This window comes from Helianthus annuus, chromosome 6 (genome assembly GCF_002127325.2).
Source record: "Helianthus annuus cultivar XRQ/B chromosome 6, HanXRQr2.0-SUNRISE, whole genome shotgun sequence".
NCBI classification, from domain to species: Eukaryota; Viridiplantae; Streptophyta; class Magnoliopsida; order Asterales; family Asteraceae; genus Helianthus; species Helianthus annuus.
Genome location: NC_035438.2, coordinates 96,268,510 through 96,287,880, shown reverse-complemented (window position 1 = coordinate 96,287,880; position 19,371 = coordinate 96,268,510). Strand labels below are relative to the sequence as shown.

General features: G+C 42.0%; 2 protein-coding genes across 2 annotated transcripts; one reads left to right on the top strand and one right to left on the bottom strand.

Annotated features, from left to right (window-relative positions):
* Positions 1-2,893: 2,893 nt before the first annotated feature.
* Positions 2,894-3,450, top strand: LOC110934313 (pathogenesis-related leaf protein 4). Its single transcript, XM_022177454.2, has one exon. The coding sequence runs from the start codon at positions 2,894-2,896 to the stop codon at positions 3,380-3,382; it is 489 nt and encodes a 162-aa protein (XP_022033146.1). The 3' UTR covers positions 3,383-3,450.
* Positions 3,451-6,027: 2,577 nt separating this feature from the next.
* Positions 6,028-6,920, bottom strand: LOC110935602 (RNA pseudouridine synthase 1). The gene has a single exon (XM_022177977.2). The coding sequence runs from the start codon at positions 6,907-6,909 to the stop codon at positions 6,253-6,255; it is 657 nt and encodes a 218-aa protein (XP_022033669.1). The 5' UTR covers positions 6,910-6,920; the 3' UTR covers positions 6,028-6,252.
* Positions 6,921-19,371: the final 12,451 nt, after the last annotated feature.

The following is a 19,371-nucleotide window of genomic DNA, read 5'->3' as shown; positions in this document are numbered from 1 at the left end:
TCTACACGACTCGCTCCGGTTTACACCACGCGGTCATTTTAATTGTAAATCACCTCTTAACGCTTTTTGGCCTATTAAGGCTTACGAAATAAGTATCTTTCAAAACCAACAATTATTGTCAACGAGTGACCAAATTACAATTTTACCCTTATTGGTTATCATGATTTACCTTATATGATAACCCTTAAAAGTACATATTTCATTCGTCATAATATGATTGAATTACCGATTTAACTCATTTTTATCCATTAATATGGTTTTTTATCCTATTTGGTTATCTTGTTCCGTACAACTACACGTCGGAACACCATATCTCAATTAGGCATTTGTCTTATTCGTAATCAATACGACAAAAGAACATTCTAAATATATGACTAGTGTAAGATATACTTACCTTGCATCCTGTTTATGCATTTTCCTTCACTCCCGATTAGTTTGACCCGCTTCCTTCCCAAGCTTCCCCTTAGCTTGTCAGCGTCAAACTATCATCATAATTCGTAAGATGGTTAACTTAGTCCTAATCATTCACGACTAATCCATCCTACGACTTTTATGTCGAAATTACCATTCGACCATATCATTGATCAGTTTGACTTTTAAAAGTCAACTGACTGTTGACATAATTAACTATACGAAGTAGCTTGACTACTAGTTTTAATTATTTGGCCAATTATCCGGTAAACATAATTCTTATGTTACCGTTTTAATCACGTATTTAGCAAGCTCTTGTAACTATAAGTTACCAAATTAATACTTGATGATATTAAACATCATTAATCATGAACAATCATCCAATTTTATCAAATCATACTAAACCCTTTTTATAGTAGGTATGATCATATACTTAAACACATCATTTGTTCAAGTATTTATCGATTACTATCATGCATGATGATTCTAATCACAATTATATCATCTTTTTCATCATATGCTTAAAACCCACTTAATTAAGTGTAGTAAATCATCTAATCATTCAATACATAGCATGTCATGTATGATTTTCACTTAGGGTTTTGTTCCTAAGCAAGTATACATCACTAATCTAGCGAGATTATCACTAATAAACAGTTCTATAACAAAATGCATATCTAACAAAAGAACTTCCGATCAGTAACCAACAACACAAAATTCACTTCAAAAACAATAATATAGCGAGATTATCACTAATAAACAGTTCTATAACAAAATGCAAATGGATCTAATAACCTAATCATATGTGATAAATCTCTCCCCAACTCTCTCTCTCTCTCTCTCTCTCTATTTATGTGAGTGTGATAATGGCTTTCAGAAACTTTACATAGCCTCTAAAAGTAACAATATGAACAGCACGGCAGGGGGGTCATGGCCTCTAAATATTCTCACCAGAGTTTAACTGAAAGTCGCATATTCGTCGGTCCAACAAAATTCAACCGATGAGACATCATTGATAGTCAATCTAACCGAAAAGGAGCATGCGGGGGGGGGGGGGGGGGATTTACCGGATCTTCATCGGAACCCTAGCTTTCGCCGTAATCTGTTTCTGTTGATGCCGCTGCCCAGTTTTTCGTCACAGCTACCGTCGGAACCCTGGTTCTCTTGGTCGGAACCCTATATTGAGTCACCAGAGATGTTTCTTGGCCCGAATCAAGTGACTTCATCAGAACCCTAAACGCCACTGCGTACCTCCACCCTATGCCTCTCAATCTCCCTGTGTCTTTCTCTGTATATGCACTTTCTCTCTCTTAGCCACTCTATCTCTCTTGGTTCATAGGGGCGCGTCGTTCTTTTGTTAACTTCGGTGAACGGAGCAAGGAGGAAATCTGGTCCAAATAGGAAGAGGGTTTTCTCACAAATCATCTGTTTAGATGGTAATGAATCATCCACCGCCTAGACATGTGTATACAACACAACCACATATTCCAATTTTTTTTTTCTGAAAACACCCAAAGCTAAGTGTACAACCAACCTAAGCTCAAAATTGTTGCTAATTTATAGGTTTTAATTTATAGGTTTTAATATTAAGAATCTACATATGTTGCATCCATACCTATTATCCAAACCATACATTTTATCATCCATGTTATAAAAGGAATTTACGAAAATGGCCAAGAATAAAGTTGACTTACCAAAATAGTCAGCTCATGCGTCGTTGGAACGGGGCATCATCCCTCTTATGCATCCTTAGTTCTTTAAATGGATGCGTGTATGGATGAAGCAGCAAGTACGAAAATGGGATGCATGGGATGAATCACAGATGCATGGGATGAGTCACAGACACATGGGATGAGTCATGGACGCATGGGATGCCTCAAACAGACGCATGGGATGATGGGATGAGTCACGGACGCATTGGGATGCCTCAAAGCTTCTAAAAGTAAATTTTATGAGTCACGGACGCATGGGATGAGTCATGGACGCATGGGACGCATGATGTCGCTGAGACACGTGTCACTTCTACATTGACGGGCACATGAATGAGCCCTGCAGACGCATAAGCTCTCTCGTAATCAGTAATGCCCTGCTCCATCGACGCATAAGCTAGCCATTTTGGTAAGTCAAACATTTTCTTGGCTATTTTCGTAAATTTCTCTTTATAAAAACTACTTATATTTGTTTTGTATATTTTTATATTTGTTTTGTATATTTTCAAGTGAGCAAAACTAGCAGTTGCCAATTGGGGAATGAATCTGCCACCAACTTGTGTAATTTTACGAATTCAAGCAAAGGCCATAATGCAGTAATGCGCAAAGGGAAAGTTTTGTAGTTGACTTTGCTTAGAATAGTACGCTTAACTTACTGACCTTTCCACATGTCAATTAAATAGTTATTATAATAGCACATAACATTCTATAAATAGCCTTTTAGCCATGCATCATCAGACACGTACCAATTATTAACCTTCTTCTAGCTAGTTATGGGGTCATCCAAACTCTCATTTGCACTTATCTGTTTCATCACTCTCGCCAAATTTCACATCACCCATGCACAAAATTCCCAGCAAGATTACTTAGATGCTCACAATGCGGCACGTGCCCAGGTTGGCGTCGGAAACATGGTATGGAACGCCACTGTTGCTGCTTATGCTCAGAACTATGCTAACCAGAGGATAGGGGACTGCAACCTTGTCCACTCTGGTGGACCTTATGGCGAGAACCTTGCCGAGGGTAGTGGAACCTTCACTGGTACTGCAGCTGTTAACTTATGGGTAGCCGAGAAAACTTATTATGATTATACGACAAATACGTGTGCTAGCGGACATGTCTGTGGACACTATACTCAAGTAGTGTGGCGTAATTCGGTTCAACTTGGGTGTGCTAGGGTTCAGTGCACTAATAATGGTTGGTGGTTCGTTATTTGCAGCTATTATCCTCGAGGAAACTACATTGGCCAGTCTCCTTACTAGTTAATATATATGTTGTTGCTCATAAATACAACTTATGAATAAACATTGCATTATGAATTGCATGTATTTCCAGGTGATAAGAAATAAAAATGAGTTTGAAACATTAATTTATAATTTGCAGGTTACAAAACATCATGTTATAATAAATCTTTATGATATACTAAATTTTAAGTAAAACGCTTAATCATATGAGCTTGAGCCAACCATCCAACAAGTAACTCTTCGACTTCATCTTTTAACTTTGGCTAACTTGAAAATATACGTTCTTATAATTAGCAATTGCTATTGAAATAAACTGAAATGAATTGAAAACGTGTAAAGAGATAAAAATAATATTCAAATTTAACTAAATGTTTAAACAAACAACTACTAATAAATTATATCTGAAAGTCCCCGGGACCCCCCCTGGATCGATTACAAACACCACAAACATTGCACTTAAGCTAAGTCTTTCATTAATCATCACAGATTATCATAAACCAAAAGAGTACACATCTTTAGGCCATATGTAGTCATAAACCCCCTTTGTGGGCGTTATGCGACACGTGTCGTGCCACGTCACACAGGATTTTATGGGGCATTATATCACTAGAGCCCGTAGTCATAAAGCCCCTACCTCATCGTTACTCAATTAATTAATAACCCCTTCAATTATACATACATATGTATGTGTATATATATATATATATATATATATATATATATATTATGTGTGTGTGTGTGAGTGGGGGAAAGGTTTGCAAATCCTTCACGCCGTTATGAACATAGCGCTGGCATCAAGATTTGGCCCCATAGCGCCGCCTATCGTGGTGTGGCGGGCGCTACGGGGCGCTATAGCCCAAAAAAACCCCATATGGCGCCCCACTACACTCGACCTTACAAACTGGTTTAGGTTACAAGACCTAAACCCACACTTTCTCTCTCTAAAACTCTCTGAATTGAATCTTACTTCAATGAATTTTTTAATGTAACGTAACATAACAAATGTATAGGCTAGAAATACATAAACCCTGGCAACATACACTTTTTACTAAACCCTGACAATTTCATGCCACCTTTTGAGGGTTTAATCTAGCATTTGTCGGTTTAATCCCTCATAGGTTGTGAGGGTTTAATCCCCATGGACATGTCAAGGTTTAATCCCTCATGCCTTGTGAGGGTTTAATCCACACCTTTGTTGACCAGAATTGATAAAGCCGCAGTTACTTACAGGTTATTGCATTTACAGACTCCCACTTAACCGTTGTTATCAATTCTGTGAGACACTGATAATCATCAGTCAAAACATACTGCATTTACAAAATCTGATTTGCATGGTTACATATATAGATCAAAGTACAGAGGAGTATGTCAGGAAGATTGGTGCAATTTTGTTATTCCAATGTAATAGTTGTACCTGTTAAGCTGTTTTTTTTTTTTTTTTTTTTTTTTTTTTTTTTTTTTTTTTTTTTTTTTTTTTTTTTGTAGTGTGGTCTTCTTAGCCCCTTTGATAAGAAGTCTTTTTGAGCTTTTATATAGTGCTTGGCATTGCCGTTAAGAAAAACTAGTAATAAATAGGAGATGAAGTGGCATGTTTCATTTTTGGCGACACTTAAGCAAAACGGTTTCTAAACTGTATTTACCCTTGACAACTTTTACCAACACTAACATAATACAAACTGAAAGTATGGTAAAGTAATCTTATGTTATTCACATTCTCAACCGTATATATTGCTAATACCCTCGCAATCAAAATGGGAGGAGGCCAAACATTGAGATAGGATCTGAAATCTTCATATAACACATGTGGAAGACCCTTTGTGAATATATCAGCATTCTAGAAGCGTGATGGAATATTGAGACCCTGGACTTCTCCCCGAGTGACCTTCACGTGTATGGAATAAATGTCCATCTCGATATGCTTCGTTCTTTGGTGGTGGACCGGGTTTGTTGATATATAAATTGCGATTACATGTGAAGGACTCATTTGGTGATTGGTATCAACCGGGGTGGGGTGACTGAGGGATTCCATGTAGCCACACCCGCACGCTCAAGGATCCCAACATCATAGTTTTGTTGGCCTAAAAATAGGACTAATAGGATACCTAGGGACTGCCACATCAAGGAAATAATGGATAAGGCCAAGTTCCTTCATGGCGAACACATTTGCCAAAAGGTTCATGAATGGATGTCATAGTCCATCAAATAGGCCGACGATTTCAAAACCACGATGCTAAGAACACTTAAAATGGCGGTTGGCTTTACCACAAGGATAAATGTTACTCAACAATCAGTATCGGCCTATTGTGAACATCTCCAATTAATAAATTTTAAAACTTACCCAAATAATAAAAGAAGTCAAGCATTTACAATGAGTTGAAAGTCACCCAAATTGTTACTCAAATATTTTCAACCATCTAAATCGATTTATTCAAACAGTTAATTCTAGTAACTACTTTAATAATTAAAAGAACATAGATAAAAGAAATATTGGCAGCTGTAGAAAAAATAAATCATGTTAACATGTTACCCGACCCATCCATTTTACAACCTCTAGTTACAAGCTTAAATATATAAAAAATGAAAAAAAAATAGTTATTTTGACCAGTTACCCAACCCGTCCATTGTACCATTGTAGTTACAAGCTACATACTAGAGATGACATCTGGAAAAAGGGGACTCCAACTTGAGCTTGATTCTAAAAAGGAGTTTTAACTCCTAGGAGGCTGGTTAAGCAGCCCTAAGTGATAATTAAATAAAAACTTGCAAGTGCACAAATAAAAATTGTCTAACTCTAATATGAAGAGAGTGCCAATAGACAGTACCGAAAAGCCTTGAATCCACGTTTCGCATACGCGATAACCGGTCTGACTTAGAAGAGGATGACACCATCAACCTTGAGTAGCCCATGATGGCAAAGGCGCGTTAATGACGATAGAAGAACCCGTCACAGGATGCTCAAAAGACAAACTCTCAGCATGAAGTTGATGACCATCATAAACTCTCCCATTCCACTCATAAACACCCTCATATTTCACATCTCCTTTTACAGGAATCCCAAGATATTGACAATGCAACCGAATTTGATGTGTCCTTCCACTTCTAGGATACGCCCTCACCAAAACCGCAACTTTATTTCCCACAAGTTCAACCGATGATCTCTCTTCAACCACAATATCTATTTCGCTCAACTCTTGGTTACTTTGGTCACCATTGATTGATAATACTTCAAATAAAGTTTCCATGTCTCTAACGGAAGATCCACCTGGTAACGTCCTGCCCACATCTTTTGCAGCATACACGCGCCAAGCTCCAAACTTTGACCGACCATGACCTGATTTAACAGTCATCTTTTTCCATTTTGGAACCTGCCCAACACAACTAGCAATGTATGTTTTTCTCACTTTGTGATCTGTGAAAGCCTTAACAAGCTTTGCAGCCGCTTTATGTGATTTTGTGACTAATATCACACCACTTGTATCGCGATCAAGTCTATTTGCAAGATGGAACTCCGTCTTCTTGGACTGGGTACCTATAAATAAAGACATGATTACCAAAAAATTGTTTTCAATGGTGTACAGTAGCTCAAACTGCAAGTAAAAGGAATGTAAAAAGAATCACCCCCCCCCCCCCATGTTATAATGTTACAATCAGTCATATATCACCTTGTTGAGGGTTAATTGGTTATATAGGTAACCATGTCTCTTCTTATATGATAAAACATGTGCATAAGAAAACAAAATATCATCTAGTACCCCCTCTATGGCAAGAACAGTGTCCATTCTTGATCTTAGGGATTAAGAAAGGGTGTACATATTCAGACACCTTATCCCCTAAATCCACACCCTTCTAGACGCCTCGTATAGACCTATACGAGGCGTATAGGTTTGCTTTTCCCGACAGCTTCTGCACCTCGTACAACGTCACATTAGTCAACTTATACGGGGAGTCTAGCCCTATACGAAGGGTCAATACGAAGGTATTTAGACGCCTCGTATAGGTCTATACGAGGCGTCTTGGACTGACCGATTTGACTATGATGAGACTATGTCCGACATGACTTAAAGGCATACGGGGAGTAAAGACCTATACGAGGCGTCTTTAACTCACATAAATTGCAACCTACAGTGCGTTCTTGGTCCACATCCGAGCATTCAACAAACAAACACTCACATTCTGTTTCTTCTTTTATTTGTCTTTGCGTTATTATCATCCCGGAGTGTTGAAATGTCATCATATTGGGACGGCAACTATATCTTCGGGCAGTATTCTAGCGAAAAGTGGGGGCACGAAGGCGTTCCGGTAACAGTTATTAGCGTAAATGTTTTAATTGCTTGTTGTTTTAGTTTATTATTTACTAATGATGATACGGTTGTCTATTTTGGAGGAGTCTGGCGTTCCCGATTCTAATGAGCAAGAGGAGGTTGTGTCTAGTATACAAGGAAAACAAAACAGCCCGTTTCTAGATTTGAACAAGCATCCTCCTGTTGATGAAACAGCCCCTGTAGATGACTCATACCATGCTAGTGGATACGGAGGAGACGGTGGATACGGAGGAGACGGTGGATACGGAGGAGACGGTGGATACGGAGGAGACGGTGGATACGGAGGAGACGTTGGATACGGAGGAGACGGTGGATACGGAGGAGACGGTGGATACGGAGGACACCGTGGATACGGAGTAGACGGTGGATACGGAGGAGACAGTGGATACGGAGGAGACAGTGGATATGGTGGATACGGTGGATACGGGGGATACGGTGGATACGGAGGAGACGGTGATCATCAGCAATTCATTTCCCCGGGCACTCCTTATGTTCATCAAAACAATTCGGACGTTGGAGGATATGGTGGTTATGGTGGATATGGTAGATATGGTGGTGAAGCACCTCCGATTCTGGACAGTCTGTACTTAAAAAAGACGGTATAAATTACTATTTTATTATTAATATTTTTATTATTATTATTTTTATTATTATTATTATTATATTATTATTATTATTATTATTATATTATTATTATTATTATTATATTATTATTATTATTATTATTATTATTATTATTATTATTAATATTGTCGATGTTACAGGTTTTCAACTCCTTAGATGAACTAAAGAAACGGATACAAGAAATAGCAAATGCGGATGGTTTCGTTATTGTCACCCGTCGATCAAAGAAAATCGGGGGAAGAACCGGGAGGGTATGGAGAGAGGAGGCCCTACCAGAGCATTTCGAGCCCGTTCATCCTCCTGCAGATCCTGCTGATGTAGTGCCCGTGGAGGACCCTCCGGAGGATCTAGACGGTGCAGCGGTGCCACAGCCACCGCCACCTGCCGGGGCACCTCAGTTTCCACGTCACGTTATTCGAGGTGGTGCCCCAGGAGCTGCGCTACATCCGGATGTACGAGCCAGGCTTGACAGGCTCGACGATTTGGTAGGTTGGCTGGTACGGGCGGAGCAGGATAGACGAGAGAGAGAGGGATTACCCCCGATACCGCTTCCACCGGTTCGAGCACCACATCAGCAGCACCAGCCGCAGCAGCAGCACCAGCCGCAGCAGCAGCATCAGGATTCAGATTCGGATTTGGATGCATAGACCTGTTGTTGTTTTTATTGTTATTATGGATGTACAAACTTATCTTATATATTTTTGTTATGGATGTAAACAGTTATCTTATATATGTCATATTTATGTTTGTTTTCAGTTATTCGGTTACTCAATGATTGTTCTCTTAAATTTAGATAATACGGAAACAATATAACCCCCTGAATATAATACGGAAACAATATTTGAAAGAAATAAAATTTTAATCGAAAGAATAATATTTAAAAAGTAAAATGTTAAAAACAATATAATATATTTAAATAGCCGATTTTTAAAAAACAAAAAAAAAACAACACTTTTTTAAAAATAAAAAAAGAACGATTTTTAAAGGCAAATAGTTAATTTTTAAAAAACAACAACTTTTTATAGTGTAAAAAAGAAAAAAAAAAACTTTTTTTAAAACCAAAAAAAATTTCATCAAAAAAACACATCTTCAAAAACTATCCAAAAAACCATACCAAAACCCACCAAAACACCCCTCATTTCAGCCAAAAAAAAACACCAAACATAGACGCCTCGTATAGCCCCATACCCTGCGTATAGGGTTCCTTAAACAACGTGCCTGACACCCTCTGTACACCCATCGAATTCAGTGCATGGACGCCTCGTATAGGTCTATACGAGGCGTCTAGGTTTCAAAAAGTGTGGAATTAGGCGCAGGAGGTGTCCGGATAGTTTCCCCCTTAAGAAATTACAAATAAACAAATATACCCAAGTAAAGTCCCCATTTTAAGGTGGGTTCTGAGGAGGGTGAGCTCACCAAGGGCAAACTAGCAGTAGAAGAGAAAAAAGAAAAGACAAGAAGGAAAGACAGAAAAGCGTCATGGAACACCTACACAGTAAGTATATGAGGTTGGACAAGCCAAGACAAATAAATCCATACACCTCCCCTAAAATCCGTATCCTACGTCTCCGAGTATATTTCGGGATTCAAATATACTAGTTTTAAATGTTTATATTGTTCAATGCTAAATGGTTATCAGGCTAATTGAGCCGGGGGATTCTATCATTCAGATATACTAAACCATAACCTGTCATCGGGTATCGCATTGGTATAAAGTGATTAACCTAATAACTGTCTTTCGATATGACCAGCAATGGTGGGGACAGTGGCACCGGATAGTTATCCAGAGAATCGCAGTGGTGGTGGGTCGCCATGATTGGAGACCGGAAGACGGTGGTTGATGGTGGTGAGATCGACGGAATTGAGGGCAGGGAGCTAGGGCTGTTCACGAGCCGAGCCGAACCGAGCGGACCTTTGCTCGTGCTTGGCTCGTTTTCAATCCGAACCGAGCGGAGCGGCTCATTTAAAACCGAGCATCAAATCAAGCGAGCATTTTTCGAGCAGTAAAATTTCCGAGCGAGCGTCGAGCGAAGTTCGAGCGATTTGGACAACCGTGTCGCCCAATTTAAATTTGCTTAGAGAGATAGTCACAATATTGGGTCTCAAGTTTTTATGTCTTTAAAAAACATGTACATTTCATGGCATAATATTTTTCTTATAAATAACAATGTTGTGGCTGACGAGGTGATGATCATATTGCATGAACAATTACGTTGAGAGCAAGAGATGATCGACTTAGGGTAACGACATGAAACATTGAGGTGATGAATAGACTATTGTTTATCGGTTTAGGGTTTAACTTTTAGTTTTGATTTTAATTTTTTATTGGTGTGGTTGGGCTAGTATGTATAGATATAGTTGTAAATTTGTATATAGTTGGCCAAAATCTAATAGATTGATACATATAAAACTATAAATTTAATTTATATTTAAGTATATATATATATGTAAGTGTGCGTATATATATAGGTGTATTTGTGTATATATATGTATAATTTATATTTGTGTATATATATGTGTATATACATGTTTATAGATGTATGTGTATATGTATATGTATATATGTACTAATTAAAACAATAATTCGAGCCGAACCGAGCCGAGCGGACCTTTGCTCATGCTTGGCTCGTTTACAAACCGAACCGAGCAGAGCGGCTCGTTTACAACCGAGCGTCAAATCGAACGAGCATTTTTCGAGCAATTTTCGAACGAGCGTCGAGCGAGCGATTTGAACGGTCCTACAGGGAGCAGACGGGCATTACGGTCACAGGATGGATTACACAATTTTGGTTTGGAAGGTTTATTATTTATTTTATACTAGAATTACCACCAGCCGCAATGCGGCAGGGACTCATTAGTTATATATCATGTTAGATTAGATGAAAGGCAAATGTTTCTTACATGACCACGAGCCTCTGTATAAAACTGAGAAAAAAATAACTTAGTCGATCTCTGATGTCACACCCCCAAAATCCACCCGCGGAGTACCACCGCTTGAGAGCGTGACTGACCAGGATCAAGCCATCAATCATATCAAACATAGCATTTAATAATAAAAGTAATTAATGTAAATCATCATGACATGATTGATGTTTCAAAACCAAACATCGTTTAAATAGCGGAAGCAAAGTATGTAATCTCAAAATAGTTATAAGTTCAGATAAAGTTCATAATCCGTTTCCCACAACGACCTGCTCCTCCCTGTGCAAGCTCCATAATGTACCTAAGGTCCTGCAAGGCATGCAGCAAATAATCAACAAACTAGTTGAGCGAGTTCACAGTAAGTTCATAGTATAATGTGCATGTTTAACTAGTGGGGGTTTCCCATACTAGGGTGTACTAAAGGTGGGGGCTTCCCAAACCTTGTGTTCTTATTACTGGTGGGGGCTTCCCACGTATATCCTTGCTAATGAGGGCTTCTCATTAACGGTACTTACTAGACTACTTCCAACCATGTGTTCTTCTTTACCGAGAACAGGAAAACGTACAGGGTCACGTAGGCTTTACGTGACGTGCCCTTCCCCGAGGACATGGTACGCGTGGGGGCTACGTAGGCTTTACGCAGCGTGGCCTTCCGACCCGGAAGCCAGTGAATGGTATTGGGTTACGTAGGCTTTACGTAACGTGTCCTCCCGACCCGGGAGACAAATGGCAAATACTGGGTTACGTAGGCTTTACGTAACGTGTCCTGACTAACCTGAGGACGATGGTCTATAGTCTAGAGAATGCGTAAGTACGAGTAACTCTTTCAATATCAACATATCCAACCCAATTCCCAACCCGGGAATCCCATGCCTTGGCTGTGTGAACTCACCTTGGTTTGCTCGGCAGATACACAAAGAGTACAGGTAGCAAGTAAATGGTCAACCACGTCCTATCATGGTTATTATACAAGTCAGGTTTTGACTAAGGTAATACGCGTATAGAACATACAAGATAACATGTATCGAGCACGCATAGAACATGATAACACTTAGCAGTCAAGAGCATACTTGTGCGTTCTAACCCTGGCCCAACATAACTCGGCCCAATTATATACCACATATTAACCTTGTGTGATCCAATGTCTAAGCCCGAAAGGTAAACCGCCCAAATAACATATCAGCCCAAACAGATAAGCAGTCCAATAACATACAGTCCACAGATCCAACCATTTGGCCCAAACGATTGGGCCCATGACAGTGAAAGCCCAAAACAGTGTACGTGCAAAGGTGGTCTCGAGTCGCAACGGGGATCTCGAGTCGCAACCGGGAGGTACGAGTCACAGCAGGAGATTACGAGTCGCAACAGGAGATTGCGAGTCGCAACAGCTGGTTACGAGTCGCAAGGGACGGTCTCGGCTCGTCATGGTCTGGTTACGAGTCGCAACCTGACTCGCAACCATGATTGCGGCTGATGTCGTTGTGTGGTCTCGAGTGGGGTACCGACTCGCAATTAGAGATACCGAGTCGCAACCGTGTGTGTGTAACTGGTTTCCATAATTCCTGTAACAACCATTCCGGGATCCTAGCAAACAACTTAGGCAGTTTCGGAAATCAGATCAAACAATGTTTATTCAGCATTCAATCATATTCATAACACCTTCAAATCATCATCATTTAGCATGTTCATAACAGCATCAAACCTAAACCGGATCATAATCATATCGTCATACTAGCATGCAACCTAACCGGTTATCATTCATACAAAAACCTGATTATATCTATCATCATACAATCAATCCGAGGACCAAGCATAAACAACATAATCTAATCGGCCAACAATCTAACCGGCCCTAGTTTAATATCATGCAACTCTAATCGGTTTAACGTATACTTGGACCGATTGATCAAACCATACACGACATCACAACAAAACAGAAAATCATAAACTCAAACTAACCGAGATGGAGAGAAGGAATCCGGATTCAACAAGCTTCGATGCGTGTATCACTTCGGCAGCCCTTGGTTCCGAGTTGAGAGAGAGAGTTTGTGCGTGTGTGTGTTCTTGGTTGCAAGGAGAATTGTGAAAACTGGCAACCCTAGTTGTGTATGCATACGTATAAGAGGAGTGGGCCGGAACCTCACTTGGGCCGCCTTGTGGTCTCGAGTTGGGTGTGTGGCCCGAATGGGCTTGTATGCGGTTGGGTTAACATTTGATTCACATAACATATGCATTCTCATTAAATCATATAGCACATAATAACACACGTAGTCACATAATTATATGTTCACATAAGTACGTAACATCATAACATTCATTAACTCAAGGTGTCATAGGCACGTAGTGTTACATCACAGTAAGTCTAAAGTTCGAGTTGTCACATTATCCCCAACTAATTGGAAATTTCGTCCCGAAATTTGGTATGCACTCACTGAGGAAGCTAGGTAAACTGTATTGTTCACTGCTTTTCCTGGGGTGTCACATCCTCCCCCCGTTGATCTGGAATTTCGTCCCGAAATTCCGAAGTAGTAGCTTCAGCCTTAGTAGTGGTTGCATTGGTTTCGAATAACTGGGGGTACTTTTCTGTCATCCTGTCTTCGCGTTCCCATGTGTACTCTGGGCCACGTTTGGAGTTCAAACGAACTCGGACAAGAGGGATTCTCTTGTGTTTGAGGACCTTCACATCCCGGTCCGTGATTTCTACTGGTTCCTCGACGAACTGCAACCGCTCGTCGATAGTGAGTTCCTTAAAAGGAATGATGAGGTTTTCATCTGATAGGCACTTCTTTAAGTTCGAAACATGAAAGACATTGTGAACTGCCCCGAGTTCAGCTGGTAGGTTCAACTTGTAGGCTACCTTGCCAATCTTTTCTATGATTTCGAATGGTCCGACGTACCGTGGATTCAGTTTGCCCCGTTTGCCAAAACGAATCACACCCTTCCAGGGTGAGACTTTCAATAAAACCCGGTCCCCGACCTGAAATTCCAAAGGCTTTCTACGCTTGTCCGCGTAGGCTTTCTGACGGTCGCGTGCTGCCGCCATGCGTTGTCGTATCTGTGCGATCTTTTTTGTGGCGTCCACTACAATCTCTGGACCCGTGATCTGACTATCCCCCACCTCTGCCCAACAGAGAGGTGACCGGCATTTACGCCCGTACAATGCCTCGAATGGAGCGGCTTGTATGCTGGTGTGATAACTATTATTATACGAGAACTCCACCAAAGGGAGGTGCTTTTCCCAGCCGTTGCCGAAATCGATAACGCATGCCCGAAGCATGTCTTCTAGGGTTTGGATCGTTCGCTCAGACTGTCCATCCGTCTGAGGATGATACGCTGTGCTCATGTCTAACCTTGAGCCGAATGATTTATGCATCGCTTGCCAAAGTTCGGACGTGAATCGTGCATCGCGATCCGAAATGATAGATGTGGGCACCCCGTGCCTCGAGACAACTTCTTTAAGATAGACGTCTGCGAGAGTGGAGAACTTATCCGTTTCCTTTATAGGTAGGAAGTGTGCAGACTTAGTGAGTCGATCCACGATCACCCATATCGTATCGTTCCCACGCTGGGATCTGGGTAGGCCTGTAACGAAATCCATGGAAATTTCTTCCCATTTCCATTGCGGTATCTTAGGCTGCTGAAGTAGGCCAGCTGGTTTCTGATATTCAACCTTGACTCTCGCACAGGTCAAGCATTTTCCAACGTACGTAGCGATGTGGGCCTTCATGCTAGGCCACCAATAAGTAGTGCTGATGTCGTGGTACATTTTATCCGACCCTGGATGTACCGAATAGCGAGACTTGTGTGCTTCGTCCCTCACAAGTTTGCGTAGACCGCCATAAAGGGGAACCCAAATACGCCCCGTTACATAGTAGGCGCCGTCTTCCTTTAGTTCCATTTGTTGTCGTGAGCCGCGTAAGGCTTCAGCCTTGACGTTTTCTGGTTTCAATGCTTCTACCTGAGCATTTCGTATCTGTGCTGGAAGGCTAGACTGAATCGTAAGCTGGAGCGCTCGCACGCGCCGAGGTAAAGTGTCTTTCCGACTGAGGGCGTCCGCCACAACATTGGCCTTGCCTGGATGGTACTTGATAGTGCATTCGTAATCGTTCAGTAACTCGACCCATCGTCGTTGACGCATATTCAAATCCTTCTGCTTAAGAATATGCTCGAGACTCCTGTGATCGGTGTAAATCGTGCACCTGGTACCGTACAGGTAGTGTCGCCATATCTTAAGCGCAAAAACAACAGCTCCCAGCTCTAGATCGTGCGTCGTGTAGTTTCGTTCGTGAACCTTGAGTTGCCGAGAAGCGTAGGCTATCACTTTATCACGTTGCATCAACACACATCCAAGACCCTGGATGGATGCATCACAATATACTACGAAGTCTTCCGTGCCTTCTGGCAATGAGAGAATAGGTGCGCTGCAAAGCCTATCCTTTAGATACTGAAAAGCAGTTTCCTGCGTTTTGCCCCAACGGTAGGTGACACCCTTCTGTGTCAGTAGCGTAAGTGGTTGCGCGATCTTTGAAAAGTCTTTAATAAACCGTCTGTAGTAGCCTGCCAAACCCAAGAATTGGCGTATTTCTGTCGGTGTACGCAGAGCAGGCCAGTTTCTGATCGAATCTACCTTGGATGGATCGACGTGAATCCCATCCTTGTTTACCACGTGGCCTAAGAAGTGGACTTCACGAAGCCAGAAGTCGCATTTAGAAAGCTTGGCGTACAGCTGTTCCTTCCGAAGGAGTTCCAATATAAGGCGAAGATGCTGCTCGTGTTCCTCCTGACTCTTGGAGTAGATCAGGATGTCGTCGATGAAAACAATGACGAACTTGTCAAGATAGGGTTTGCATACCCTGTTCATAAGATCCATAAATTTAGCAGGCGCGTTTGTCAACCCAAACGGCATGACAAGAAACTCGTAGTGATCGTAACGAGTTCTGAAGGCTGTCTTGGAGACGTCCTTATCCCGGACTCTCAGCTGATGATAACCAGACCTCAAGTCTATCTTCGAATAGTAACACGACCCTTGCAACTGGTCGAATAAGTCATCGATGCGCGGAAGAGGATAACGGTTCTTCACCGTCACCTTGTTGAGTTCACGGTAGTCTATACACATCCTGAACGTACCGTCTTTCTTTTTCACGAAGAGTACTGGAGCTCCCCATGGCGAAGAGCTTGGACGAATAAAGCCCTTTTCTAAGAGCTCTTGCAGCTGTTTAGACAGTTCCTCCAATTCTGATGGAGCTAGACGATATGGCGCGCGAGCTATAGGTGCTGCTCCTGGAGCGAGCTCAATTTGAAATTCGACCTGACGATGAGGCGGTAAGCCTGGTAAGTCTTCAGGAAACACCTGAGGGTAATCACGTACAATTGGAATATCCTCCAATTTCTTTTCCTTCACTGATGCGTCTGTAACGAGTGCCAGAATGGCAGTGTGCCCCTTACGTAAGCATTTCTGAGCCTTCAAGAAAGAGATGATGCCAACCACTGCACCACTCTTGTCGCCTTGTACTTCGAGAGGTTCTTGACCAGAACGTGGAATACGGATGATCTTCTCACTGCATAAGATTTTTGCCTGGTGTTGGGATAACCAATCCATCCCAATCACGACGTCGAAGCTACCCAAAACTATGGGAATGAGATCGATAGAGAAAACTTGACCAGCTAAGATAAGATCACAACCCTGAACTACGTGCGTGGCTTCTAGACTTTTACCGTTAGCTAACTCTACTACATGTTTGGTGGGTAATAGTGTTGGTGCACGTTTTAGCAGTTGACACATTTTCACAGACATATAGCTTGTATCCGCACCCGAATCAAACAAAACAGTAACGTAAATATTGTCGAGGAGAAACTTACCCATAACAACGTTGGGATCGTTCACTGCGTCACCTCGACCTAGCACAAAAGCGCGTCGGCTATCCTCGTTGCCATTATTGTTGTTGTTCCCACCGTTGTTGTTCCCGTTGCCCTGGTTATTGTTGTTGTTGCGGTTCTGGTTCGGGTTCAACTGAGGGCAATCGCGTTTGAAGTGACCTTCAGCCCCACACTGGAAACATCCCCGGTTTCCACGCTGTGGCTGCTGCTGCTGCTGCTGGTTTTGTGGAGCTGGTTGCTGAGGCTGCTGATTCTGATTCGCGGGCCGTGGACTCCTACAGTCTTTGGCCTCGTGACCCATCTTAAGACACCTTTGACAACGACCCTTGCTACACGGGCCATTGTGATGTTTGTGGCAATTGTAACACTTAGGTTGACTTCCCTGATATCTCCTCTGCCTGTGACCACCAGAGGATTGCTGATTGGGACTCTGATAGTGGTCAATCTTCTGTTGCTGAGCTTGTGGCTGAACAGTCGCTGAACCCCTGCTGGAATCTCCATCCCATTTTCTTTTGCTTTCGCTAGTAGTAGCAGGAATAGCCGAAGGAGTGACTGTAGCAGTAGCGTTGACACGCTTAGGCAGCTTATTCTGATCCACTGCCTGATCGGTGATACGGTGAGCGAGGCGCTGAATTTCCTGGATGTTGTCGAGGTTAGCCGAGGTAACATGGCTCTGGATTTCTGGTGCCAACCCCTTGAGATACATCTCGATACGCTTATATGGAGGGTCCACCATAGTTGGACACAGAACGGCCAGCTCATTCGACCGTTTAGTATACGCTTCGATCTCTGATCCAACCATTTTCAGATTATACAGCTCGTCCTCCAACTTGTGAATATCTTCACGCGTACAATACTCACGCTTGATGAGTTCTTTGAAATCGTTCCATGGGGTGGCGTTAGCAGCTGCCAACCCAAGAATCTGCACCTGTGCGTTCCACCAGGTTAGCGCGATTCCTTCCAAGGTGCCGGTGGCAAACTTGACCTTGCGAGCCTCAGGGCACTCTCACATTTCGAATACTGACTCTAGCTTTTCAAACCAATGGAGGAGTCCCACTGCCCCCTCGGTGCCGCTGAAAGAGTTTGGACGACAGTCCATGAAGTTCTTGAAAGTGCAGACAGGCTGCTACGCGTGTTGACCTATTGTGTACGAATAGGGCAAAGTTAAATACGAGAGTGAATGTAGGATCTAGAGATCCTAGTGTGTGCCTATACTGCAGGATATACTACCTGCTTGAGCTGCTGCAACTGCCGCAGCAACTTGAGCTTGAACGAGAGCCTCTAGCTGGGCTTGAGTCATGTTAATTCTTCCAGACATGATCTTCATAGTAAAAGTAACATGAATGAGAGTGGTTCGCGAGTAGGGCGATGACAGAAAAGTGTAAGCACGTAGGGATTCTCATGCTATAGTATCATGTGTATCTAAACGTAATGCGAGCAAAGTTCTAAACAGTTCTAGCAAACAGGCAATAAACATAAACCTTATTACCTAGGAGATCGAGTCTTGCACGTGGAGCGAAGCGTCGTTGTGGATCGTTGAGAGCACTGTTCTGGTTATAGTCTGGTTTTAATAAAAACGTTTCCCCATATTAAAACCAAGTTCTCTATAACCAATGGCTCTGATACCAATCTGTCACACCCCCAAAATCCACCCGCGGAGTACCACCGCTTGAGAGCGTGACTGACCAGGATCAAGCCATCAATCATATCAAACATAGCATTTAATAATAAAAGTAATTAATGTAAATCATCATGACATGATTGATGTTTCAAAACCAAACATCGTTTAAATAGCGGAAGCATAGTATGTAATCTCAAAATAGTTATAAGTTCAGATAAAGTTCATAATCCGTTTCCCACAACGACCTGCTCCTCCCTGTGCAAGCTCCATAATGTACCTAAGGTCCTGCAAGGCATGCAGCAAATAATCAACAAACTAGTTGAGCGAGTTCACAGTAAGTTCATAGTATAATGTGCATGTTTAACTAGTGGGGGTTTCCCATACTAGGGTGTACTAAAGGTGGGGGCTTCCCAAACCTTGTGTTCTTATTACTGGTGGGGGCTTCCCACGTATATCCTTGCTAATGAGGGCTTCTCATTAACGGTACTTACTAGACTACTTCCAACCATGTGTTCTTCTTTACCGAGAACAGGAAAACGTACAGGGTCACGTAGGCTTTACGTGACGTGCCCTTCCCCGAGGACATGGTACGCGTGGGGGCTACGTAGGCTTTACGCAGCGTGGCCTTCCGACCCGGAAGC